This window comes from Rousettus aegyptiacus, unplaced genomic scaffold (genome assembly GCF_014176215.1).
Source record: "Rousettus aegyptiacus isolate mRouAeg1 unplaced genomic scaffold, mRouAeg1.p scaffold_m13_p_5, whole genome shotgun sequence".
Classification (NCBI taxonomy): domain Eukaryota; kingdom Metazoa; phylum Chordata; class Mammalia; order Chiroptera; family Pteropodidae; genus Rousettus; species Rousettus aegyptiacus.
In genome coordinates this window covers 73636393-73655004 of record NW_023416308.1, presented here as the reverse complement: position 1 = coordinate 73655004, position 18612 = coordinate 73636393, and the positions used below count along the sequence as shown (strand labels likewise).

General features: G+C 38.4%; 1 protein-coding gene across 1 annotated transcript in view; it reads left to right on the top strand.

The window, feature by feature from the left end:
* ACER3 (alkaline ceramidase 3) overlaps positions 1-6874 on the top strand; it is a 108768-nt gene extending 101894 nt beyond the window's left edge. The window contains exons 10-11 of the mRNA XM_016161498.2: positions 2898-2943; positions 3475-6874. Coding sequence (XP_016016984.1) covers positions 2898-2943; positions 3475-3528 — 100 coding nt within the window. The 3' untranslated portion in view covers positions 3529-6874. The remainder of the gene's footprint in view (positions 1-2897; positions 2944-3474) is intronic.
* The last annotated feature ends 11738 nt before the right edge of the window (positions 6875-18612 follow it).

Here is an 18612-nt window from a genome sequence, read left to right as displayed (position 1 = left end):
ACTTTCTTTAGTCCTGGTGTGGAAACCCTTCAAGAAGGGCACTGAGGGGGAGCAAGTGCTGTGTAAGATGGTAGCATTCAATGTCTAAGGAATAGGGAATGAGGAAGAGGGGTCAGTGGTTTGCAGCATGCTGAGCTTCCAAGAAAATCTGGCTGTCTTAGGGAAGGGGAAGGGGCTGCTGTGCAGGGCAAAGAAGCAGGGTGATGAGGGGAAGGGGTGTGGAGGGGATAGATGGAGATGGTGGCTTGAGTTGGGAAATAAATGAATTGATTAAACAGAAAGTAGATATCTCGAGAATAACAAAAGCCTGAATTCTCCACTGTCTTTGAAGAGATTTACAAATATGGAAAGGGGAAAACCTAGAAGGAACTCTTAGCGGGTAAGATTGGAATTAAAAGGATTGGTATGAACTCATGGGTGTGTGACACACATATATACACATATGTACACACTCAGAAATAGAAAAAGATGATTGTGTTGTGTAAATTATAAATATATGTATACATATGTTTGCACATACATATATTACCTAGTTCTATCTCCTGTGATAATTTGAGTATCAAAATTAAATAGCAAGACTTTTAACAACCTATTGAACAAAAGCAGAATCTGTGAGTGCATACTAATATAAACAAGTGAATAAATAAATGAGGAGAAGCAAAAACTGTTTCTTACAGAAGAATACCAAGTAACAAATGGAAACAATCAGCATTTGGCAGCCATCGTAGGGGTAGTCAATAGGCTTTAGTTACCAATGGATGCTCTGGCTGATAGGTGGAAGTTTAATGAGGAACACATACTGGTGTGCTTCAGAATGTCTTCCCATGACACACCAATACAAGGGGTAAATGGCGACTTTACAGTGTAGAAAACTGTCAGCAACCAACTTGACTATGCATCTAAGTTTAAACATCACCCATGATGGAGCAGGTCAGTATAGTGTGTCTCCTGATGTAATGCACTGAGATGAGCTAAGCATCATTTCTGTGGCATTCTTGCCAAAAATGCATGGCCTGGGTCTGGTCGTAAGGAAGCATTGATGGACCCAGGTTGAAGGTTCTTCTACAGATTGAAAGTCCTATACGCTTTAAGACGATCGGGTACGTGAGAGACAAAGAAACACTTGAAAAACTGTTCTAGTTAGAAAATAAATTGTTAAGACATTATATGAAAGCTAAATGGAAAGCCTATTTCTGATTAGTAACCTGGATCAGAAAGAAAAAAGAAATTGTTGGGACAGTCAGCAAAATTTGAATGAAGTCTTGACTTGGATGGTAGTATTGTATTAATGTTAATTTCCTGGTTGGAAGAGTTGTACTGAAGTAATTTAGGAGAGTTTTTAGAGGAAACATCACTACAGATTCTGCACATATGAGAAGATATTTTTAATATTTTATGTGATAGGTACTTTTGTTTATGTTTGAAATGTTTCATAATAAAAAGTTTGAATTTTAAGCTTATAATTTCATCCGGACTAGGCATTTGACATCCGTTGCCTCCTTTAATCTTCAAGGCAGTCCTATAGGGAAGGTATTATTTTCCTTGAGGAAAGACAAGCTCAGAGAATTCAAGTACCTCACACATGATCTTAGTGTTATCGCCTGGAGTTGAGCCCAGAGTTTTCTGTCTCCCCAAACTAATCTAGTTAGTAGTCCTCGGAAATCACCTAATATAAAATCTTCATTTGATGGTAAAGGAAACTGGGCCCAGAGAGAAGTGAGTTGCTCAAGGTCACTGGTTAGTTAGAGTATAGTATATTGGCTAACAATTAGATAGAACCTAAATTTGAATTCTATTTTTTGCATTTAATAGCTGTGGCACCTTGAATGGAACATTTGAACTTTAAGACCATTTCTCAAATGCAAAACAGGAATAATAATACCTACCTAGTAAGGTGTAGTGTAAGAATGAAATGTGTATAAAGCTCTGGGTCCAGTGCTTCCCCATCATTGAAGGTGCATAATAAACAGTCGGGAGTGCTGGAGGTAACAGCAAGGGTTGAAATACAGGGCTTCTCTACCCCAGTCTAGGATTATTTCCTAAAGAGAAAGGAAAAAGTGGCAACTTTGTTTTAGAGATTAATATCTGAAAAACTGTCAGATAAGGTATATCTGACAGTTATAAGGCAGTAGAATATTCTTTATAATACTTGATGCTCCTCTTTACAGTTCTGGTTTTGGAAAGAGTGGCATCATAGCCGCATTAAATTATGCAAATTCAACTATACATGCTCTTTCACCTTTTTTTCCCGTGATTTTTTAAAAGAGAAAAATTTTCATACTATAAAATTCTATTTTGCATATGTACATGATACACTGTATATTAATATACAAATTTAATAGTGTACTATACATAAAACTATGTATGCTGTATGTTATAGATAGCTTAATGAATTCAGGGATAAATTTTACTTTACTTTTGCTGTACGCACTAATTTTAGAATATGATATCTTCAGAGGTGATTCATTTTCAAGGATACTAAGAAGACTCTGTTACTGTCTTGGTTATTTCATACCTTGTAGAGGATTACAATATCAATAATAATTTCCAAAGCATTCGAAGAACACTCTACTTTAATCCTTACTACAGTATATCTGCAGAAATGAAACTGGCAATTGTGATATAAATCATATCGAGCATGAGTGGAGAAGGCTCCCTACTAAACTACAAACATCCTGAGGTCATAGTCTGAGTCGATCATTTCTCTGTCTTCTTAGCATCTTGCCAAGTGTTCTGGACAGAGTAGGCGCTCAAAAATATGGTTGCTAAAAGAACAAAGGATATACCAATGTTGCTTGTTCTCGTATATACAGAAACACTATGGTTAAATTTGTCAGTAAGCAGTGTGCATGGATTAAAAGTCAATCTGAAGAGCTTTCCTTCCTCTTTTATTTCAGTATATATACAAGAACGCTTTACCTGAGATGCAGGCCAAAAGTGAAGGTAAGTCTGCTGCGTGTGTGTGTGTGTGTGTGTGTGTGTGTGTGTGTGTGTGTGTGTCTGTGTGTGTTGGAAGGATGAGATGGAGGCGGAAGAAGCGGGTGAGGTGGGGAGGTAGTGGAGTGAGTACAGGCTTTGGAACCAGATACCCTTAAATCTTAATCTCGCACCCACTGCTCTATGACCTTAGGCAGATCTCTTTAAGCCTTAGTTTCTTCAACAATAAAATGGAGCTGTTAATAGCTATATTAAAGATTTGTTTTAAGGATGATTTAAATGTCCAGCTCCATGCTAGTAGATGCTTAATATATTTAAATAAATGAATTAAAAATAGTTTCTGTGATCTGGGAAAGGCTTTGGAACCAGAGCCTTTTGAAGCCTGGAAAAAATGGGCTGTGCTCAGGCCGCTACTACCAAGACAATACTAGCAAACCTACCAAGCACTATAGTCATAGCTCACACATGTGTTTTTTTTCATTTTTTCAGGGAACAATTTTATCTTCTCTCATTTTGTTCTAACTTGTTTCCAAACAGTTTATCTTCGGAATCTGGCCAGTGATCCTGTTTGAGCCTCTCAGGAAGTACTGACGAATTATACCACCCAGAAAACAAAAAAACGCACCTATCGCAGACCTGGCCAAATGAATAAGGAAATCCTTAAAGACCTACATGTTTAAATATAGCATGACCTTCACAGCAAGGAAGTGACTTTCTGACTAACGCTGCCAGCTACACGCAGAATGAGAAATGGGGCTTGTTGGATATTTAGCTCATGTCTTGATCTCATTTGTCCTCCTCCTAACCCTCACCCTGACATGTTTAAAAAGAAACAGACATGATGTATATGTATATACTTGAATGCTAGAAAAATTGAGCTTTTCTTAATAGGCTAACAGTTTGTGCTGATCATAGGAAATTAACTTTTTCCTCTTCTCTGACAAGGGTTGCATGTGAATTATACTTAATATTTGATTAATGAAAACAGCTAGGCTGGCAAAACGCTATATCCAAATGGCCAGCTGTCAGCCAGCACTTAGCTGTATCAGCTTTGATTTATATTTTTGTTATAGTAACCTCATGGATGGTTTTCTAAGGTAAAAAAAAAAAAAACAAAAAAACAAAAAACTATCAGATGGTAGTTCTTCACTGTCTGCCTGTGCGCTTAGTCGGAGTATCATAAGCCAGCTCAGACCTGCCACTGTGTTCTGTCCTTGTCACATCCCAGCTCTGTCATGTCTGTGTGTGGCCACAGCCAATCGGAGTAGGTGGATCATCTTATAGCCTTTACAGAGCCCACAAAGACACCTGTAGAATGTTGTATCTCCAGCCAGTTAAAGGTGGTTATTTTCTTTCCTTTGATCTTTGCAGATCTTTAAGTTGTTACTGTTTTTATGGCTAGGCAAACATTAGTGGTGAAGCCTACTCATATTGCATCTTCCTAGCATAATTTATTTGAAGTTACCAGTGAATGTTATTATACTCTGACTTTTTAAATTATGCAATATTTTCCAGTTTTCAGAGGCCATGGTTATGCCCAGGGAAATGTGTTAGGTTGACTAGAAATAAATGATCAGGATCCTATTTATATAAAGCTTATTAGAATACCTGCTCCTTAATTTTTTGAAAGAAATAAGTATAAGGGTTAAAAACAGCTCTAAACTTACTTGAACTTATAACAGAACTTCCAAAAATTAAAGTGCTCAAAAAATGGCAGCAGAATCTCATTGTAAGGCAGATAGTTCTAATTTGGATTTGAGTGTGTAACAAATTGTATCACTTTTCACAAACATAACACCTATCTAGATTTAAAAACCTGATTTGACAACTTTGCTCATATATCATTGTATTTGTAGTTCTACACCATTTAGTACTTTTATGACTTTTTCCTGGTTATACGTTATTATAAAATTCAGATGGTTTTAACCACATGGTGATATTAACCTATATACAATCCTGAGCTACAGCTTCAAAAAGAAACTCACTTTTTTTTTAAGCAAATGTATTAAACAGTTCAGTCATTTTTCCAGTATTTAGTAAGTAGCTTTAGTACAAATTTAAAACCAATACAATGGTGGTGTTTTCTTCACCTGCTGGCCTTAGTTTTAGTCCGAGTTCTATTTCCCTTACCTTAGCATACCAACATGCACTTAGGCAGATACTTCCACCTACATTTATGATCCTCCAGCAAGAAAAGCACTTGCCAAAACATAAATCTAAAAGAACTCTGGTTGTGCCTTAGGAAAATATGAAACTCAACAGATCTAACACACAGCCCATAAGACTGTTCTTTCATTTATTACAAGATTCTGACTTCTGGCTACATTTTATGTGCAGCTACCTTACATTTTTAATGAGTTCATTTGTTTCGCACCATTGTCTTTTGATATACTTCTGCATAAAGAATACGTATATAGGAACAAAGGCACATTCTTCATGATAATGCTGCTAAACACTGGGAGACTGAGATTCTACAGTATTAAAGTCAAATTAAGGGGAGAGCATGCCCTGATATAGGCCCTCTAGAGCAGTTTGTTGAATGACTGATTCAGACACCACTTGTTGAATAAAGTTGTCCAGCACCTCACTGGGGAAGCATGGGCCCCATTGGGTGACTAGTAACACTATGGCCAAATTTGCAAAGACCCTTGTTTCTGTTCTGAAAATAGCATGAAAGCTCAGCATAAAACGTTTTAAAAGTTTTGAGCAAAAAGCAGACTAATTCCAGGCTCTTTAATTTTCCAAGTTAGTTTGTGCCTAACACATGGTTCTCTTTTCAGCAACCCTTGTATAAGCACACTCAGGACTTTGCACTTGTGCCATATCGAGTATTATGGAAATACTGCCAACCTTCAGGATATTGCTAAATCATCTTTGTTTCAATGGCTTTGTTTTTTTTCCTCTTAGGATTCTGGGTGGGCATTACAGAGTTGGATTACTACTATCCGCCTCCCTTTATTTTCTTGGATGACTTGCTTGCTGTTAACTAGAGTGTACAAAAAACCTGTTTCCTGCTGAGCAAATAATGGTTTGTTTGCATATCACCTGATGTGAAAGGTGTTCATCTGTGAGCCTTATAACAAATTATATTTTAGAAAACATTAATACTTTATAAGGATGTGAAAGAAGCAATGTTGCTTGTACATTTTAGTATCCTTCCTCCTATGCTGCCATTTTCACTGTGGAAAATGGAAAACAATTGGACTTTTTTAATTTTTTTAAGAAAAAACTAGGTGAAGATGGTTGTGTTCATCTGACTGATCACTCTATCCACTCCGCCCCACCTTGGTGTTTTGTGAAACATTGCCACCACCTGAAGTGATCTCTTTTATCCTTGTGATATTTTATAAATTGATGCTTAACTGGAGAAACATAATATACGAATGAAAACCCCAAAGAGTGATATTTGGTTTAGCAGAATTTGATCAGATACTATGGTTTAACCTTACTGCAAAATTTCCAGGACTGTTAAAATCTGGGCTTTTCTTACACAAAGAGGATGTTTCTTATACTAAGGAGAGGGGGTGTGAGTCAAAATAAGAGACCAAAAATACCAGGTACAAAATGCATGAAAATCTAAATGCCTGAAAAAACTAAGTTCTGTTTTAATGCAGAATTTAGCCGGTGCCCCTAAAAGTATTTAATAATTTAGTTTAAGGTTTCCTTGTGAGTCATGTGGGTGCTGTATTACTTTGCTCTTGCAGAAAATCATTTGTTGCTAAGTTTAACAGTTTTAGCTCTCAATTCCACATTACATGACAAGAAATTCTTTTAACCCTGTGGTTTATGATGTGCTGCTGGATAAACATTTGTATAAAACAGGTGTTTCAAAGAGAACCAGTTATAATTGGAATTTACAACTATGTGGTGATTTGCAGATCTAACTCTGTCTTACATTTTGCAACATATCAGTGCCATAATATAATTAGTTTGATCACTTTGTCTTGTTTTTTCAGTGTCTAAAATTACAGCTTATTCAATATGCTGTAAGTATTTGGAAATAATGACAAAAGTTTGGCCAAAAGTAGTTAAAGCTTTTTTGGGGGAAGGCTGTAAAGCAAAAACCAAGAATGGTCATGACCCATCTGACTGGAAAAATTCAATACTGCTTTTTAAACTGTTGCACTTCCTTTAAGAATTAGGAAATTGTTTATTTTAATGTCTAACTGTAGTTGCTAGAGAGAAATTGCCAATATCACTGAGGTTTATGTGAGCATGCTACTAGACTTGACAATTTCACCTTTTGGAGAGGAAAAACCTTTCCTCTACCCTCTTAGATTCAGTAGTTGGAGGCCTGACAAAAGACAGATTGATTAACAAGGGAAAAGTGAGATTTTTGTTCACATATGTATGTAGGAGATCAGAGAGAAATATGACTCAAGAAGTCAGAATTTGGGGCTTATACACCATCTTAATAAGAGAAGGAAAGGTAAAGAATGGGTACTATGGAAAAACAAATGACTTTTAGGAAAGATAATGGGCCCTTAGGAGAATAGATGGCAGATAATGATAGTTTTGTGACAATGTCTGTTTAGGTGTGGTGCTGAAACTCCAGGGGAGAGGATTTATGACAGTTGAGTTCTTTTGGGAGGTTCTGTGTTTAGGCAGATAAAAGGAGTTCAGCAAGGGGGCGGGGGGGGGGGGTGGTGGGTGGGCAGGAACAGGACTCTTTCTACATCTGTTGATTCCTGAATGCCTTCAGCTCAAAATAATTTTTATGCCACAGTGGTGTGTTGTGGACCCCTTTATTTCCCAACTAAAACTTCCTAAGTGTCACAGACCAGAAGCTGATTTGGTAGCTGTGGAGAAATCTCTTAGGATCTAGAAACAGAAGACATAGATTTATGGAGAAACAAAAGGAAAATAAAAATTAATAGTGGGAGCATATCATAAACTAATTTTTTTTTAGTCCAGAGGGCAGTCAATCAAAATGATTTTTAAGTGTTGGTCTCAAAGCATCTTTACATGGTGGAGTAAGGGTGGTAGTGGTGGTCTCAGTCAGGGTTATTTCCTGGATCTAAAGGACTATGTTCTGGTGAACTTCTTGAGCGCATTAACTGTTGTAATAAATCTTTTAAAGTTATATCAAGTCGTCTGGCTTCAGCTTGCAGGGCTTCAGGAAAAGGGCGGGTTTAGTTTTAAGCGATAAGATGTCAGGAGTAGAAGAAAATTAGAAATGTTAATTACTGACGAAAATGCACAAGATGGCAGGATCCAGCTTATAAAGGGGCAAAAATAAAGAATATGAACAGAACTAGAAATATGTTAATCCACAAGGGCGGGTTATACTCGTCTATTGAAACATAAAATTTCCCTCTATAATCACCCCCATTTTTATTAAAGATAATCAAGTTAAGACTACTTTTGTTTGCAAAACAAGGCTAGTCTCATCAAACTAGGCCTGATCGTTTATATAAGTACAGCAATAATAGTGACTGAAGACGTAGGCCTTTTAAAGTTTGTTTTGCTGGAACTTTTATTAGGACTCTCAGGTTGAACTTTTAAAAGCCTCCAAGCTAGGAATGCAAGCCGAGAACTCACCATCAGACTTCACTTTCAGATTCGGATGAATTCCTTCTTTTCACAGTCCCCAAAACAGTCTAAGCTTCCTGGGCCTGCCAGGAAGTGGCCTTTCTTACTTACTTGTAAGGCCAGGAACCCTGTAAGGGTACCAGGCCAGTTTTCTAGGAGACCTTTGTAAGAACGGCTCCTTTAAGTCAAACTTAGTTCCTTTAAACTGGTCATATCTGATTCTATGCACATATTCTCAAATGACATTCCAGTTAAAGCATAGGTAATATAACCAGAGTTTCTAATTGTGTCCTCTTACAAGGAGAACAAATTCTTACTGAACTTTTTCAAATAACTATGTTGCCATGAAAATAAGAATATTCAAGAATAGTTTCCAAATTTTGGAGGAATAAGGCAAGAAGAAAGTACTTCATTCAAAGATATAATCTGCTAAATTGCTGTAAGTTATAGATATCTTAAGAGAAAGGGGTTTCCCTAAATTTTGAAAATAAAACATTAAAGAACAAGCAGTACTCTGAGCAAAAGTCATGGAAGAACTCATAATTTATCGGTCTACTCAGTCCTGTATGATAAATTCATGTCTTTATTAATTTGAGGTTAGTTTTATGAATCTATGAGTTGCTTCATTAGTTCTGGAAATAATTAGTCTAGTAGTAAGATCTTAAAGTTGAATAAGCAAAGACATCAGAAGCCTGTACCCTGGAGTACCTGCCGTAGTCCTTTCCATGGATCTCTGAGACAGTCTTTTTTTTGAAAGATGAAGGCTATAACTGATTACAAGCATTTTCAGGAAAGCATCAGAGTAAGACAATATCTGCAAATGACAAAAGACTTAAAATGCCCGTGGTTAAAGATCTCATGAGAATTCATTGTAACACAATTGAGAAGGAAATTTGGTTGTCTGTGACATTCAACATTTTAAGATAACCGGAGTTATGGCTGATCATGTTATCCAGGACATACCATGAACAGCTATGACACTGACAAGTTTCTAGAAACTTTATACAATTTCTGAACTAACAATAATAATACCTACCCATACAAATATAAGCTATAGAAGGTTAAGGATCACTTCTTATTTGCCAATGCTTGCTATGCAGTTTAACATATCAAATAAAACTAATCAGTTTAGCATCACTCTTTACAAGGCGGAAAGAACAAATCCCTTGAGATTTTCCAGGGGCCCTCTGGGAAATCTGAGGTCAAGAAGACTTTATTTAGAATTTGATTTTGGGAAGTTGTCAAAATATTTGAACACTCAATTAAATAAGGTCACTGTGAACAATACTTTAGTTACCCGGGTAACCAAAGTGACAATAATTAGTCTCATTTAAAACACCAATAATCCAAGAAACTTTGTCCTTTTAACAGAGGGAATTGCAACCTCCCATTTTACATGTGTACACTATTGAGCTCATTTTTTAAAATTATAAATAAGTGCATTCATTCTTAGCCAGCTTGACCACTTGAATGAATAAGATATTCTCCCACCGCCCCTTCCCTTCTCTTCCCCTTCCTCCTCCTCCCACCCTTACCGTTTACAACTTTCTATACCCATTCATATTTTCTTCACTTTCCACTTTCTCATTCTGGAACAGCCTTTAACCTCTAAGCAACTGCTTTAGGACAGAAAACTCTCCTTTTTTTCCTTAAAAACGTCTTTTATTCCTTTGAGACTATTCAAGATTATGTCCCTTTTTGTTGCTAGTGTTTTCGCTTATGTATATTAATTAGAATTCTTAACCCTTAGTAACCTTAATTTCCAGTGTAAATGAAGCAGACAATTGTGAACTGTCTGTCACATGTCGGCATTCTGTAGATGAGCACATGTATAAATACACCACCTCAATTTCTAGATGTATATGTTTCTTAATAGTACAATGTTTGTGGTGAAAACATGTTTATTAATAGACCCAAATATCTTTAGTCTCTGTAAAAATAAGTCAAAAGTAGATAAATTTATGTTTAGTAATTAATGATTCATTATTTTTATCTTATTTGGAAATGATCTATACCCAGATATAGATACTGTTTCACTTGAAATTCAAACTGAAGATAAAACTCTGGCTTTGGACCATAAACTTGCACTTTAAGTAATGAAACCCTAACATCATTGAAGGAAATGTGGAAAACGTAAAGGATAGCAAGTTTCATCAAACATCATTTCTCTCTCTGATAGGCAATAAGAGCAGCTAAGGAGAAGACAGCTTACTAAAGCATTTAAACAGAATAATTAGCTGCAGAATGCCTGTTGTTTATGCACATTCAGCCGTCTGGAATAAGCAGTACTGTCCCCCATTTAGATACGCTTTAAATATCTAGTACTGTTTCAAGAAACCTTCATTTATCATTAAATTCAGTAAATTACCTGTTTTGATTGGCAGCTAGTGTGGAAAATGGTTGATCATAAGAATATTTCCTGCTAGAAAACCCTAAAACCTAACAAGAAATTCAATTACAAGCATGCAAGTGACCTAAAATTGTCCTGCTCTGGTTAGCTCAGTAGCTGGCAATATTCCAGCACCAACAGCAGGTCACACTTCACTCACAGTTCCTTTCAACCTTCATTTAACAAGACCTGCTTCATTTCTTTAAAGAGCACAATGTTGATACCTGAATTAAGTCAAATATTCACAAAATTGTAAGTCTTCTGAAATTTCTGGCAATGTCAAATCTGCAGATCATCACTTTTAAATTGAATTTGCGGAGGTAACAAAGGTTGCAGCAGGACACATTTATTAGAGAAATCTTTAAGTACATACAAATACTCATTCTGAGATCATATGCACCTAAAAGGAAATGATAAAAAATATTCTATCAAATGGCTCCTGATGAGGGGTAGGCAAACTATAGCCCACAGATCAACTCCAGTCTGCAGGTGTATGGCCTGCAAGGTCAAAATGATTTTTATATTTTAAAGGTGTCATTGAAACATACAAAAAGAATATGCAATGGAGATGCATGTGACCCACAAAACCTCTGGTTCTGGGAGTTTGCCTCTTCTCTAGACCTTCAGCAAGTGAGCTGCATAATGGAAGTTCCGTCATACCTCCCACTGCCCTTCATAGCAAGGTAGTGATTCCACTGTGTATTTGTCAGAATGAAATATTTCACACAATTAAAACATGTCTCACTTTTTTGTTGAATGTAATCATGGGATTTGTTTAAATATTTACACTATAAAAACATTTCTCCACATCAGTTTTACTAGACTGCAAACTGCTGCAAAGTACCTAAACCTTTGAAACAATTACATGATTTGTTTTCATTATAAAGGAAATTCCATTACATACTTTAAAATCCAAAAACCCGAGTTGCTTTTAGCTTTTGAGTTGACTTTCAGAAAGTTGAGATCTTAGACCATTTTTCTCATGCCATATAAAACATGTTATATAGTAGTTGTCAAGGAACTAATAAGTTATCATAGTCATGTACACTTTTTTTTTAACTTTCCAAGGGAAAAGTTCATAGTCATTTTTACAGTCATTGCTTCTTTTTGTCTCTTTTAGAGTTAAATTATTTAATTCCAATTAACATGAGTATCTTAACAAGTAGATATTATCAATTTCTGTTAAATGTCAGGCATTTCCATACTTCTAACATTTCTGAATCATTTATCAATGTCACTAACAGGTAATTGTTCAACTTAATTTATGGTTTCCTAGTTTCATTTTGGTATAGATATTTGTTCTAGCAATTATCTAATGAACATAGGTTGTACTATAAAGGAAATAACCTTTTCAAGTGATCTCAGATCTGCTTATTTTTTTTACTTGATTTGCCAATGACATAATCATTTTTCTAGAAGACAGAATTATGTAATTTTTTCTTATCTGCTATAATCTAGGCTATATATTTCAGCATTAATTACCTCTCTATAGGTGAAAGATTAAATGATGTGGTTTCAAATAAGACTTCTGGTAATGTTTTATCCCTGGTCCATATTTAATATATCTATACATTTATATAAAGGCCAGGCCACCATGGTTAGTTGAACAGTTGTGCACTACACAAAGGCACTCAGTTGAGGGCTGGAGATATCAAGGTGTGTGCCTTGGGAGGGTTGCATCTCAGGACACACCTTATTCCAATTTCCGAGGGAAAGGGGCCATATAGGCCAGCAGCAATCCTGTTCACCGGAAAGGATGTTTAGTAATTACGTTAGAATTTTTTTTTGTCATTAAACCATACTGCAGTACTTTTTACCCAAGCCTGGGTAATTTACAAGGCTAAAAACTAACAATTTTTCAATTAAACATTTATGATCTATAAATACAGTGTTCTCAGCTTTAGGAGCTCTGGAGTCAACACATGAACCTTCCAGCTTCACACAGTGAATGGGGGTGGGTCAGAAACAAACCAAAAAAAGTACCACTTAAGCCACGTATGTCTATGATTTCTGTCTTTGGCAATGACCAAAGTGCCATCTACAAGGTATAAAACAAATAAGAATTTCCCACAACTCAACGAGTTTTCTAAACCACAACTTCTAACAATTAGCTTTCCTAGTTAAGCATGCTGGGATGGGTACTTTCCATCACTGCTGACAATATTGTAGATTCTTCAACTAGTCCTTCCTTTGTGTATCAGAGAGGGAAAGCCTTACCTAGATCAACAGATAGATGCTGGCAAGAGGTAAACCAGGAACCCTTGTCTGACAGAGAACACAAGTAAATTTGCAAAGCATTTTGAACAGTGCTTTGAAAATGGGATGACAGAAAAGTTAGGATTGCTTTAATTCCACCTGTGAACAACACACACCTTTCTAAACCACTTTTTGCCACACACCCCACACATGGAGAGGCATCGTTTGATTGAGTGAATCTTTATTAATCTTACTCCAGGCTCCGCTCTGGCATATCTGAGATTTTATTTTTCCTTCTTCATCTTCTCTTGCTTCAGCCCTGGACTGGAATGCAGAATGGGTCTACCTAGGTGAGAGAAAGCAGGGCCTGTCTCACTTGGCAGGGTAGCCTAGTGCCAAAATAGGGCTTGATTCACAAAGGAAAACGTGGAGAAAGCATTAGAAGAGAAGATTAATCTCCTGAGCCCTACTGTGTGGGGACCGTATGGCACTATGCCATCCATTCAACAACCTTTGGAATGCTGTGTCAGGGTTAGGTGCTAGGGGTACCGTGGGGAACAAGGCAGACACCCTGTCCTATGGCACTCTTAGAGTCTAACGACACTCCAGTTCCATCTGGGATGAGTGTCATGGAGAAAGGGTATTGAGAGCTCTGGGCATGTGCAGTAGGAACTGGAGGGCTTCCCTGAAGATGAACATTATGTTAAGAACTGAAGATGAGATGAAATAGGAAAGGGAAAAGGCTGGTTATAGCAGAGAGCAAGAGGACGGTGTCTGGAGATACGGGCAGGAATTAAGTCCCAGAGGGCTTAGAAAGTCATGGTAAGAATTTGAATTTGGAAGCTCTTGAAAAGGTGGAAAATGGATTAAAGGGAGCAGGTGTGGATATAGGGATACCAGAAACGACGAGACTGCAGTAGTCCAAGGAGAGAGAATGGAGAGTAGCACTGAAAGTGGAGATAGAAAATCAAATATATCAGAGTCGTATAGGAAGCAGTAGATTTGGGATGAGTTACTAAGTTTGGAATTTGTTGAGTTTGAAGTCTGTGAGATATGCACAGCAAGTCCTTGAATAATGTCATTTCATCCAATGTTTCATTATAATGAGAGAGAAATGTGATTCCTGGCCTGGGCCACTGTGTGGCACCTACACATTCTCCCCATGTCTGCGTGAGTTTCTCTGGGTGCTCTGATTTCCTCCCTGTCTGAGGGTCACGCAAAGGTGTAATAGCCACTGTAACAAGAAGGTATCTTCAGACTGACAAGTGAAGAAGGTAACTCTATAGACTGTAACAAAATTTAGTAATTATAGGAGTGTTGGAGCAGACGAGCCAGCAATTCTGCACACATTATCCTTTGCTCCAGACCCGTTACAGCATATCAGAAATATACTGCAGAAACTTAACTTTTATTTACATCAATTAGCCTATGGTAAAATTGGCTTCCTTATACATCTTTTTGCTTAAAGGCAGTTTCCAAGAACCTATTGACGCTGTTACATGAGGGCTTACTGTATCCTGGTAGAGCGCTTAAGGAGAGAATAAATTTGTGGATCTAGAGCTCAGCTGAGAGATCTGGGCTAAAGATATAAATTTGAAGATCAAAAGCATATATAATATTTGAAGCTATGTGAGTGGATGAGATTATGGAAGAAAAGAAGAGAGTCTCAGACTAAGTCCTAGAAACCAACCATTTAAGGATTAGGGAGAGGAATTTTGAAGGACAAGTGCACCCCAACCAAGGTGAATCGCCAGTCACTTGGAAAGGACACCTGGAGTGAGAGCCCGAGTTCTAGTTCTGTGGATGCCAGCAGCTGGACTGGGGGCAGCTGTGAGCAGAGCCCTTCACGTGCATGAGGGGTGAAGGGCAGTAACACTAACCCAACACTATACCGAGGCAGCAGGCTCTGAGTTGGAACCCAATAGCGTTAGTCCTGACAGGGTGCTGTTACATACTGATGTCCAAAGGTCTGGCTTGGGATTCTGGTTCTCCACGGAAAAGCTGTGTGATTGTGGTCAAGTCATTTAACTTTAAACATTGAATTCTGCATTTGAAAAATGTAGGATTGTCTTAAGGGTTAGCACCATAGTGTTGTCTGAATTTAATTATGAGTTTTCTGAATAGGATCCTCCCCCATGAGAGTGCCTGGTCTGGGCTTGCCAGGGGTACCTCAAAACTTCTGGACAAACCTGAGGAATCAACCCCTTTCCAGATCCTCCCACTGACCAATTTGACCTGAAACAAGGGACCATCCTATTTGTCTCCCCTTCCTGGTAATCGGGTACTTACCTGTGCCCACAGAACCTGTTTGTGTTGGGGTCGGGATAGGTTCTTCTACCTTATGCCACCAGTATTTCAGACTAGGGTGTAGCAGAACGAGCGCTGGACCCGACCAAGACTTCACATTCACACTAGGTCAACACACCTGCCTACTGTAAAAGGGGCCGCTGAAAATGAGTCAGGACTGCTTTAATGCCATTTCTGAACAGTACACATTTTGCCACACCCACCCACCACATACATCGAAGTTCCTTCCCGGCCATTTCAGAACTGTTCTGGATGTCTCAGCTGCCTGTCCTAAAGGCTATTCACTTTACTCCAGTAAACACCCCATTTAATTTTCTTTCCACTTCAATTCATCCACAAACTTCCCAAAAGGCATTTCCGCTAAGGAAAAAAGATGAGTTTTTAGGGGGCTTGACAAAAATGAGTTAACAAAATTAAGTCATTAGCCATCCTGGACAGATATCTGCTCTGTGCCAAGCCTTGGGCTCTCAGCCATGAGTGGGACACAAGTTGCTCTGCCTGGAGAGGAATATGGTCAGGTCCCTCCCTGGGGCTGCACCTTTGCCCTTATTTGCCCCGGATTGATTGATTGATTTGGAATTGCAATGATCTCTTTATTTTTTTAAATTAACTAATTTTTTATGGTGACATTGGTTAACGAAATTCAATAAGTTTTGGCTATACATTTTAACAGTATTTGCCCCAGATTTAATTGGCACTTCCATCCTCTTTCAGTCCTTCATGCTTCTACCACTCACTCCCCCACCCTAATTCTTATCCTTCTTTTCATCCAGACATTCCCCCACCCCAAGGTCCCTCTAAATTAGCAAGAAGTACAAGCCTGAGAGGTGAACATTCTTACAGAATACCCAATGAGTCACCAAGTTTCAAGGACACCATTCCTGCCATTTTGACAGCCCCTGCCCAGTTCAGACCTGAGCCTCCCCTCTTTCCCATGGACCACTGTACCGGTCCCCTGGGTTCCCTGTCTCCAGTCTTGCCCTCTCCAGCATCTATACTACCATGTGGGCTGCTATAACAGACTCTTGAATTCAAAACAGATAAGGACTTGTCAAAACTTTCAAATGATCAAGTTAAAACAGCAGGTATGGCATTCAAGGCCCTTCTCGGGGTACCTGTAATTTATCTCTGCACCTTCAACTCTCAATATTTATTCCTCTAACCACGTTAAACCTAGAACGTGTCCCAGATATGTCCTATTCATTCCCAGACAGACCTCTGCACCTCTGCCCAGAGTGCCCTCTCTGCCTTTACACCACTCCTTCTGGGACAACTTACCTCCTCAAAACCCATTAGCAGGTTACATATGGACACACGTTTTGGGAATTCCTCCTCATCCCTTGTATCTCGAGGTCTTGTGATTTGGCTTTAGCCAACAGAATGTGGTGTCAGTGACATGGTGCAAGGTCCAAAGTCCAGGTCCCGAGAGGTCTTGCAGCCTCCGTGTTTTGCCGTCTCGGAACCCTGAGACCACCGTGGCAGGAAGCAGCCCAGGCCGCAAGAGCACAAGGAAGGCGAGGCCCACCATGCCGGCTGAGCGGCTCCCAGCTTATGCCTGAGCTGAATACAGCCACACTTTTAAGGACCCATGTGATCACATGGGGCCCACCAAGATAATCCGGGATTACCGTCATTCTTAAGGTCAGCTGATCAACAACCTCCATTCCATCTATAACCTTAATTCCCCTTTCCCATGTAACCTAATGTGTTCAAAGGTTCCAGGGAATGAGGTGTGGACATCATTTGGGGAACATTATTCTGCCTACCATAGTGTCCAATGAATATTTGTTGAATAAATGAACAATAATGAACAAAAATTGATAAAAGAACAAATGTGCTTCCTTCACTCAGACCTCCCTGATGTGGACTCTCATTCTGAGTACTTATCATTAATCCTGAGTTCCCTTTCCTGTAGCTGCCATTTCTCAAGTGCTGTAACAGTCAAGAAAGCAAGAATGCTGAGGTCAGGAGAGGATACCTCCGAATCCTCTGGAAAGTCTGAATTCTGCGCTTTGACAACTTCCTCCCACTTCCCCGACAGGCAGGTGGATTATCCTCACTTTACAGGTAAAGTAATTAAGATCAGAAACTTCGCAGCTCAGAAGGGTCAGAACGCCGCAGTTAGAGGCCTGCTGGGTCACTGTGGGTCCTGGTCACTCCATCTCTAAAGCTGGGCTGCTCGTGTCACCGGGCCACCTTCGCCCTGCCCGGCTCATCGGGCTCTTGCTCCCTACGGCCGCCAGGGGGCGCGCCCCGCACGGTTTCTGCGCAAAGGCGGGCGGCGTGTCCGTGGGCCCAGATTTCTGGGCCCTGGAGAACATGTGCTGCTACCTCCCTTTAACCCGCCAGCGTAACTGACCTCATGAGCAAGGAAAGTGATGGGCTTGTCTCACTCAAACAGGGATGCAAAATCCTACACGAAATGCTAGCAAGAGAATGTGGCAGTATGTAAAAAGAATAATGCACATCAGCAGCTCGATGGGTTTATCCCAGAAATTTGAGGTGGCTTTAGCATTAGAAAAGCAATCAGAATAAATGAATAAAAAAGGGAAATCTGTCAATGTGGTACATCACATCAAGAGAAAGTTGAGTATCTCAGATGAGGGAGAAATTTTTTTTTTTTATATATAAAATTCAACATCCATTCATGATTTTAAAGAAATCTTAGTATAAAGCATTGAAAGAATTTCCTTTAAGATTTGGAAGAAGACTGAATGTGCCCATCTTCAACGCTGTTGAGGACTTGAGAGCACAGCAAGGTTAGATAAAGATTCAAAAATATAATGACTTGAAATAAGAAAAAACTATCAAACCTCAGAGGTTTGCAACCCTGACAAATCCAACTTCCCCTTTCTCTAACAAATTGCTGTCATACTCCCTATCCTGAAGTGACATACTTAGATAATGTAATGTGTCCACACATACATATTTCAAAAAAATCAATATAATTCTTTAATTTTAATATAAAAATTTAGTAAAGAAAAATACTTTAAAATAAAATAATTTGAATTTTGATGCATAAATTCTTGGACACTACGAAAAAAAATCCGTTATAAATATCCAAATCTCCCTATTAGGGGTCAGTATACCTCACTGAGAACCATTAGTTTACATATAAAACCTACCAATTATATATATATATATATAATTGATTAAATTAATGAAAAATGTATCAAGTTTTCCAGATACAAAATCAATGTACTAAAATCAATTTAATGTCTATATAGTGGCAACAAGTAGTCAGGAAAAGT